This window comes from Acyrthosiphon pisum, chromosome X, assembly GCF_005508785.2.
Source record: "Acyrthosiphon pisum isolate AL4f chromosome X, pea_aphid_22Mar2018_4r6ur, whole genome shotgun sequence".
Classification (NCBI taxonomy): Eukaryota; Metazoa; Arthropoda; class Insecta; order Hemiptera; family Aphididae; genus Acyrthosiphon; species Acyrthosiphon pisum.
Window position 1 is genome coordinate 84,581,890 of NC_042493.1, and position 10,588 is coordinate 84,592,477.

The 10,588-nt window shown below is 24.9% G+C and overlaps 1 protein-coding gene across 1 annotated transcript in view; it reads left to right on the forward strand.

Moving 5' to 3' along the window:
• The window catches only part of LOC100571173, a 1,527-nt gene extending 297 nt beyond the window's left edge, over nucleotides 1-1,230 (forward strand). The window contains exons 2-3 of the mRNA XM_003243427.3: nucleotides 39-222; nucleotides 284-1,230. Coding sequence (XP_003243475.1) covers nucleotides 39-222; nucleotides 284-441 — 342 coding nt within the window. The 3' untranslated portion in view covers nucleotides 442-1,230. The remainder of the gene's footprint in view (nucleotides 1-38; nucleotides 223-283) is intronic.
• The last annotated feature ends 9,358 nt before the right edge of the window (nucleotides 1,231-10,588 follow it).

Genomic DNA, 10,588 nt, shown 5'->3' on the forward strand with positions numbered 1-10,588 from the left:
TTATATTTGATTCTGATTAAAATTATTAATAATTACAGAACGATAAAGAGTCGTCAGCTACGTCAACTGCCACTTCTGCATCTATTGTCAAATCATATCAATCTCGAACTTCGCCTCCAAGATATTCAGTTGGACCTAAAACCCCACCTCACTTATCTCCTCACAGAGATCGTTCAGAAATAGAAAATCCAACATTTGTCACATTACCACCTCATCTTTTTGGTAAATATATTTTAGTTGCATAAATTATTACTTTATCTTATAATTAACTTTTATCATTAAGGCATGTCAAAATGGGAAGATATTGGTATCCTAACAAAAGTGCTGGCCACTTCACAACAAGAGTACCTTGACAGTTTAAAAAGACAGCGCGATGAACACAAAGAAGAAGGAGATAAGAAATATTTATATGATACAGAAAAACCATCTACTTCTCAATGAAATTAGAAAATAATGATAATGTTGATAAGATATACATTATGCATTATTATTAAGATCAACAATTTTTTCTCGCCGTTTTTTTTTAATTATTTTTATTTTAATCTACCACGAGCTTTAATATCTTGCCTGGGTGGCTCCCAAAAGGTACTTCACCGATCACATAATTTTCATTCAATCAAATTTTTTAACTAATACATTATAATCATTTTTTTTAAATTTTAATTGTTTAGGTAGGTAATTATTTGTTTATGCTCTGCCACCAATCCGCATAAAATTTATTATCCTGCTATCTGGCAACCTTACGTCAGCATAATTAAATCTAAAATTTGAATATTTCTCTGTATCTCAATATTTAATGTGTTTGTTACAGGGTTGGCAAAAACCCGGGCTTTTTAGAAAAAATCCAACCCGGTTAGGTTTTTTCGGGTTTTTCAAATAAAACCACAAAAACCCAATGGGTTTTAATGTAAAAGTAATAATGGGTGGTTTTATCAGATTTTTTCAGAAAAAACATCCGAAAAAAATAAAAATTGAAATTTTTTATTAAAAATAGAATAGAATTTTTTCTATTGGCCATTAGTGTGTAATTTTTTCTATTTTATTCTTTAAATTGTACCTACCTAATTAAAAAATAATTATTAATTTTTTTTCAAATAAATTTAATATTTGAATTAGAAAAATAAATAATACTTATAAGGTAATTTTTTCTGAAAATTAACACAAGTTAAAAAAAAATAAGAGTGAACTTCTATTTTATCCAGAAAAGTAACCCGGGTTTTATGGTTTTTTCGGGGTGGGCTTTTTCGTGCCAACCCTGGTTTGTTGGTCTAGTATGTGATTTCTTTATAGAAAATACTAAATATTTCTTATATAATATTTGAAATTATATTTTATTATATTATAGTTAAAGTCTGGATTTATATGTTTTTACATATTTGATAATTGTTCATGTGTTAAGGAATATTTAGATTATTTTGCATATTTTGCAAACTGAGAAAAAAAATACCAACTTATTTTATTTTTAAAACTATTGTTATTAATTTTAATATTACGGTATTTAAAAATTTTTTTCAACCATAATTATTTTTTATATAATTTTGATAAAAAAAAACAGTGATTTTCTAGTATTATTATGTCATTGCCATAGATCTAAGTATAATAATATGGTCGCTGTGCTGTTATATATTAATTAACTTAGTGTTAAGTTAAAATTTGCTAATTTGCAAATATAAAAAAAATTCTAGACACATGCTTTATTAGATAGTTTTTCTTTACACCCAAGAAAATTACTGGGGAAATTTAAAATAATACATAAAAAAAAATCTCATTAAAAAATTTGCATTATTCTTAAAAAAAAAAGTAACGAGTTAATTAACTTAATTTTAACTTTTAACTCGTTAATGCCTAGCATTGAGTTTACCTAACCTATACCGATAACTTATTTTTTATCAAAAGTCCAAATTTAATTTGGTTTTGCAATTGCATATTTTTATGTTTTTAAAATAAATATAATAAGAAATTAATTTATTATACCTTTTAAAACAATTTATAGAACCATTCAACATAAAAAACATTATTTTAATTGTTGTATTTAGTCTGTTTCAAAACACTAGATACTCGATAGCAGCGCGACTCGTGGACTAAGTTATGCATTTCATTGTTTCCCAAATTTATAAAAAAACCGCGGCAATTTTAAATCTTTGTATTATATTATTTAATCACGTTTTACTCCGTCAGTTTAAAAATTAGAGTAAATCGACCTATTATGAAATTTGATGGTAAGAACATCATCTGTGTTTGTATGTGGTATTTTTTTTTTTTAAATTGGCGGGCTTTTATATGAAAAATTTTTCGAAACCCTGGCGATAATTATCCACGGGTCCCGCTGCTATCGAGTATTTAGTGTTGTGAAACAGACTATAGTGCAATTATTCCATTATGCAAGTGTATATCTAACTATTATAAAAATAATTCATTATTTTTCCAATTTTTTAGAGAATATAATTTGAATATTTGTAGGTTTTTAGAGAATTTTACCTTCATATTTTAGGTGTCATATGAGAATATAAATCCGGACTTTAATGATAATCATGTTTGTATGTTGTCTACTTGTTGCTACTTTATAGAAATTTATAAATTCAAGTGCATACTTATCTTAAAATTAACTTATCATAAGATATTGTTAAAAACTAATTTTAATGAGTTATTTCTCGCCACATTTAAATTAGCATTTAATTTTTACAACAAATAAAATGTGTAATATTTAATTATCTTAAGGGAATGTTTTTTTTCTGTATTTAATTATGTTTTATTAATTATCAATTATGCTTCTATTGATCGTAAACAATGTAGGTATTATTATTATTTACTTTTGTTTAAAAGTTTTGTAACAGTAGGTATAAAAAAAAATATCATAATACAACGGAAGGTTACCTGGTGGCAGGATGATAAATTGTATACTGTTTGGTGGCGTGTGATAGCAAACAAGTACCATTGTTTATTATGCAATTAAAATTTAAAATACTTAATAGAATACCGGGTGATTCTTTTTTCAAACATTCATTATTTCAAAAGGTACATTTTTTTACATAGTTTCAAGTTGCTTATAAAACAACATTTTTATTAAAAATTATATTTTTATCCTTATAATATTTTTAGTTTTTTGAATGAGTACATAGGTTTTTAATTTTATATTCCAAAGCAGAATATTTTTCTTAGTATTTTGATACATGAAAATTGAATTTAGGGTGAGCAGTTTATGAGTTATAAGCATTTAAAGTTTAGATGTGCGGAGTGGAGTGTTACGGGGTTACCCAGCAAAATGTTTGTCCACTTCTCCACTCATCAAAACCTTGAATATTTATAGCTCATAAACTATTCACCCCAAATTCGATTTTTATGTATCGAAATAGTAAATACTAAGGAAAATATTCTGCTTTGGAATATAAAATTGAAACCCTATGTTTTCATTCAAAAAAATAAAAAACTTAAAAAATTATTAGGATAAAAAATATTTAAAAATATAATTTTTTAATAAAAATGTTGTTTTATATAAGCGACATAAAATTATGTAAAAAAATATTTTTAAAAAAATTTACTTTTTGAAATAATGAGTGTTGTTTGATAAAACAATCACTCGGTATTAAATTAAATTTTATTTATCATTTTGATTCAGTTGGTTTTTCAGAGTTATATAAATTTGGAAAAGTGTAAATGATTTTGTTTTAAAGAGCTTTCGTTACTTGTGAGTACCAACAAACACGCATAATTTTCATGTATTATATAGATTGTAGGTGGCCAACAGGTCAATAACGACATGATTTTGAATTGATCGTGACTCCCTTTAGTCATTAATTATAAATGAAAAAACTCAAGTTTGATCACAAGTCCATTTAAATTGGCCACCCTAGATATAATAATAATATACTTAGTATAGTTATATTATAAATTCTAATTAATTATCTGAATGAATAAAATTGAAAATTTAATGAAAGCCAATGAAAGTTACTCACGGTAGATTAAAGTATGTAGTCTTACTTAATTTAATTGATTTTTATCCACCTAAGTTATATATTTTATAATATTCTGTATTTTTAAAATATTTGCTGTACTTGTTAACTAACTGCAACTAAGATATATTAATTGGGGGCTACTCCCCCACTAGATTTTAGTTAAGCAAGATATGTATCGATATTACATTAAAAATTCTAAATCTATCAATTTAAAATTAAGTAGTTAATACTTTATGATTAAAGATCAGATTTTTGTGCGCCAAACATCTAAAAATGGTGCAATTAAAGGTGCCAAAAGGTTTAAAATATGTATTATAATTTATGAATTAGAGAACAATTTTTTAGGTTAGGTATGTCAAATTATATTTCCATTACTATTTAACATTTCATTTTAAATCAGTAGATAGTAATAATTAATAAGTAACTTTTTTTCTTATGATTTTAATAGCTGTCAACTAAAATAATTGATTTAATCTATTATCAGAGATTCTCAAACTTTTTTTTTTCGTTCCACTCATGTGTATTCTGGATCAGTCATGTACTTACCACTAATGTATAAAAATAATAATTTAGTTACATTTAATAGTATATTTAGTACCTATTTACTCAAAAAATAAAATAATATCAGATTCGTTACAAACATTAGTAAAAATATCAGTTTATTAATTTTCCGTAACACCGCCCCACGTCTTCTGCATGCGTACCCTATGTAGTTTTCTTGATACCGCAGTTTGAGACGGCTGATCTAAACCTTCTTTGAATCGTCAAAATCTTTCAATTATTAAAAATTTTATAAGTTATACAATTAATTATATTCCTATATATCAATAATCCTCCAACCAAAAACCATATGTTGTGGATTACTAATATGAATAATAACACAAACATATTTTATAATCTTTGATTGTTACTTAGTGATGTACATCAAAATTGTCTTCTCGCTAATAACTGATGTACAGTCCTCACCAGTCATTTTTCAAGTGAGATGTTTTCAAGTTTTCTACTTGCAGCTGTGACATAATAATATGTACATATTTTTATGTATCCTAGGCGCATGTGCGTTTTTTTCTTAAAAAGAAAAAATTATACCTAACAGCGCATCTATTGATAATATGGCTGTCACAACTTTGTTATATTTATTAATTCATATTATATTAGGTTCCAACGACATTCATAAAGTAAAACAAACTATAAATAATATCTATCATACATGTAATAACAAATAATACAAAAACGCTTGCATTTCGATGAAAAAAAATTGAAAATGTTTAATTAAATGCAATCCCCTTGAAATCTGCAATTTTTTGCAAAATAAAATTTTGTTTGAATTATTCTAATTCACTTGATTCGGATTTATAACTTGTTTTTATAGGTTTTGGAACACAACAAAATGTTGTAATTGTACGAGAATCCGGTCTTTATTTATTGATATTCTCATGGTTTTTTTTACATAAGCACTGCCTCAATAGCTCTATTTTAGTTTAGCCTTTGTGTATCCAGTTATATTCAGTGCTCATAAGTACATGTACTAAAAAAACAATTGAATATAATATATGCAACTAAAATTGCTCAAATATACAGTAAAAATCTTTAATTACACAATAAAAACATAACAAGTTTACAACAACTATTATTTTTAATGTCTTATTTTTTAATCATTTAACCATATATAGATTAGGTATATTATAAAATGTATAAATGTTATGTTCAAATTTTTAAAAAAATTTTGTTTTTGATTGACATAAAAAAAAATGGTGGGTACTTACATTTAAACTTTAAACCATTTGTTAACAATAACTTAAACAAATTTAAAATACTCGATTATTCCAAAATATGCCAAATATCTAAAACTTCAAAATATTCAATAATATACAAAATAAATGTTATATGCTGGATCCTATTATCTTGAAATTGATTTATGTGTTACCGTGGTAAGGTCTTTAAAAAGGTCCTATTGAAATTAAATAAATTATTCAGTGCTTTGTATTCAATAGATAATTTTTCACATAACTTTATACACTCGCAATGATTGTTCCATGGAGGTTTTATAGAAACCACTTATTTTAATTATAGTTTGTAAATAGTTTTTTTTTGTACTTGATCTATATAAAATTAAAATGACAACAATTTAAGCTATGTATGTATTATGACATTAGTATGCAGTGAATGTAAAATTGTAGTAGTGTGCCAGATTTATTGTGTTAATACATGATTATGATTTAATAATCATCAAGCTAATATTATAATGTTATATGCTGGGTTGTATAAACAATTACTAATCATTAAATGAATCAATATTTTGTCTTAATCGTCATGAATGTTTTTAATAAGGATGTAAAACTTATATTCAATATATTTTCAATTTTGTGATATAAATGACACTTTAATATTTAAATATGCTATTGGAAGTATAATATAGATTACCGTATCATCTTGTTTATCAGAAATATATGAAATATTGTAATATTTCTATAATATTAAGGGTGTCGGAGCTGGTGTGTTTTTTAGTACAAAAACATGCGTTACAGGAAAAACTCACGTCCTATAGAATAGTCAGATTTAGTTAATTTTTTTTTGTTTAAAAGAGAACATTTTGCAGGTTGAATTGAATCTTACTAGTAAAAAAACTTAGAAGTTATAATATTATAGAAGATAACCAATACATTTGAATAATGCACAATATATTTTGTCCTTTTTCAAACATATTTTTCTAGCACTATTTAATGTAAAATGAACATCCGGGCTTTCATCCGACCTGAAAACAGTTCTCATCTTTCAGATAAAAAAATTATTAAAATTTGAAATATCAATGAGACGTGAGAGTTGAAAATGAGAGTTTTTGCCATGAACTCATTTTTTGAAAAAACTGCACTGACACTCTTAACAAAAAATAATATTATTTTATTATTGTGATTGTAATAATTATTTGATTATAATATAAGTTAGTGTAATCGATCCATTTTTCTAAAGACACGCGTATTTTTGATAAATTAAATTCTTGTTTTTTCATGCAATTATTAAGATATTTGTCATGTGTTGATAGTTTATGTATATTTCCAAACATCACAATTTTATTGATCATACATGCAAATATACAATAGTATTTATTGTTAAATGTTATCTTTCTGCCTATATTGTGGGTAACATGTATTAACTATTTAACCAGTACAAGAGTTCTATAAGCACCCTTATGGCCTTATTATAATCTGCCCTGTAATTAGAAGAAAATCTGTTGGATTGCAGAGTAAGTATATCGCACTGTAAACTGTATTGACGAAGAAAAGACTTTTTAAAAACTATGTTCTTATTTTTCTGAATAAATAAATCACAAATGTTTAAATATTTTTCATTATTATTAATTATATTTTGTAAATTACATTAAGTCACTGGCAGTATTTTATTAATTCTTACATTTGTCTTATTTTGGTATGTACAAAATGTATAAATAAGTATTAAAATAAAGTACATTAATTGAAACAACAATTCAAAATGGAATCTTGTGTTTTTAAATTAATAACTGAGACTATAGTGTGTTACATTGGCTTGTCCATTGTTAAACATTTATTTCATGATTTTTTATCTAATTACTAAGATTTAGAATTCAATACAATGTGTGTACGTTTTTAAATATAAAGATGTAAGTTAATAGTAACCTACAAACTAAGTTTGGTTGTTTTGAGAATTTTAACAATTTTAGATTTTGACTGCAATGATGAATGTATTGATGTCACAATGATTTGTTTTTGTTGTGTATGTCATCACCTTTTTGGCTTCTGGAACAGTAAAAATGCTTCGATTTTCAACTTCAAAATCTTTTCTAGCATGACAGTGAATCTAGTTGGTACTCGGGGGGGGGGGGGAGTCTAATTTAAACAATTCCATACTAGGTAAAAAATTAAGGAAAGCCACAAAATGTTTAAGCAAAAACCGGTTAGATTGATAGTTTTGATAAAATTGATTTTCTTATTTTCTTGTAATTCAAAAACAAATTACCATAAATATTTGAAAATTCTACCAAATTTTTCAAAATGATTTGACTCTTTTTGACCTAGGCTTAAGTACATTTGAAAATTTCGATTTTTATCTAAATACTTACATTTAAATTATAAAATAATTATTGCTTTGTAAAAAAGCTTGAACATTTATCAGGTACCTAGGTACGAAGTTTCTCGTAACTGGTTAGTTGTTTTTAGGTAAGTTGGTGTTACTTAGCCGATGTACAGTAGGTTGCAACTTACAATTGGATGACTGTTAAGGATGTGGTTAAATTTGAATTCAATGATATCATAACATTGTTTATGAAAAACGATTTTAATTGGAGACTGTTTGTCAGACTAATATTTTATATCATATTTATATTGTTATTAGTTATACACTAATACGGTAGCCGGTTAAGTTGAATTATTAATATTTGTATATAAATATATAATAATATACTTTAGAAGACAGAAGTTACAAGTACCTACCCACGAATAATATTTTTTAAATATACCTGACGCAAAACTAAAATAATTTTTTTTGTTTAAATATCTAATTTTGTTCAAATTTGAACATAAAATAACTATAAAAAAAAAATAGTTTTATATTTTACGGTTACAGAATAACCAACTTACGCAGAACCTTGTTTTAAATTTTCAATTCTTAGCTATAAATGTTGAACCTTTTTATAAATATTTAACTAGAAACTCATTTTAGATTCTGAGTGGAACGATGAATGTATTGATTTTACAATGATGTGTGTTTTTTTATTTTTTTATTTTTTTTGTGTCTGTGTACACGATAAGTAGTCAAAATAATGCTACGATTTTCAACTTCAGTATCTTGTTCGATCAGAAAGTGAATATCGTTGGTGCATTGGGGAGATCAAAATTTAAATTTCCCAGTAGTTTTCAAAAGCGGCGGGAAAAACAAAAGAAAAATTAAGGAAAAACGGGAATTTTTACGCAAAATCGATTTTTCACAAAATTGAATTTGGTTTTTGGTGTAACTTTAAAAAAAATGACCGTAGATACATGAAATTTTGACTGAATGTTTATCTTAGCATCTTCTATACACCATAACATTTTTATTTAAAATATTTTGATTTATTTTGAGCTCTTTACGGACATTTTCATTTTCCATTTTTTTTTAGTTTTTTTTCTAAAAATATCAATACAATTTTATTTGTTCGATAAAAAAGCTTGAAAATTTAATAGAAGGCTCCTAGTATATTGTTTCAAAGGCAGATGAAAAATATTAAAAATCGTTAGTCACAGTTTTTTTTTTTAAGCATTTAAAGTTCAAATAATGACAAAATATGGAAAAATATGGAAAAATCACGAAAATTTGCAAATTATTTCGAGTTAGAAATTCATAAAAATTTTTCTTTTTAAATCTAAGATATGAAAGAGTAATACAAGATTCCTTATAAGATTATCTACCTTTATCAAACAAAAAATATCTATAAGAAAGTCAAATTAAATTTTTATGATCGTTTGAAATTCAAATTTTTACAACATTGGATATTCACTCGATTTCTCATGTAGCGATTTCCTTATTTTGTTGTAATTCAAAAACGAATAACTGCAGATACATGAAAATTTTACTGAATGTTTATATTTGCATTTCCTATACACCATACAATTTTGAAAATATTTTGACTCTTTTTGAGCTGTTTACGGACATTTTCAGTTTTCAATTTTTTTAGTTTTTTTTTTCTATAAATATCAATAAAGTTTTATCTGTTGGGCCAAAAAGTGTATAAATTTAATACAAAGCTCCTGTGATATATTGTTACAATATCAGTTGAAAAATATTAAAAATACATAGGCACAATTTTTTTTTATAAGCATTTAAAGATCAAATTTGGACGAAATTACATATTAAAAACCTAGGATAACTATTTTAGTTATTTTGTTGTGATTGTATAATATTATTCGTGGGTACTTGAAACTTCTAAAGTATACTATTATATATCTATGATAGTAGGTACCACGGTTTTTTGTTGATGTATAACGCGTTATAAGTACCTAATAGATATTATGATATGATTAATTTGGAATTTATTATAGGTACCTATTATAGGTCAATTTTTTTTAAATACTATAGACTATATTATAATATTATGTCTTATACCTAGACTGACATACCGTCACCGCTCAGAATCGTTTTTCTTATACAATGATATTATATCATTGAATTCAAATTTAATACCATCCATTATACAGTGACCCACTTCTAACCTACTGTACAGCAGAGAGAAATCCACTTACCCACCTTTTTTCTGTTAATTTTATAAGTATCTTGCTATATTTTTTGCATATTATTTGTTAACTGAAAAAAAATGCTTTAAATTCCTATTTTACAAAAGTAAAATGTTAAATCTTATAAAGCCTTATAAGATTATAATATCTTAAAAATCTAATTTTTCAGAATTAGATTATAAATAAATATTATTCATTTATTAGAATTAATCAAAATATATTTTTTTTTAATTTTCTTAGATCATATTATATTTTTTTATTGGGCATATTTACCAATTATGTTTACGGAATGAATAAATTATCCATGTAAAATGGTCGATGATATTTTTTTGAATTAGATTATAAATAAATATTATTAGAATTAGTCAAAATTTTTTAATTTTCTTAGAGCCT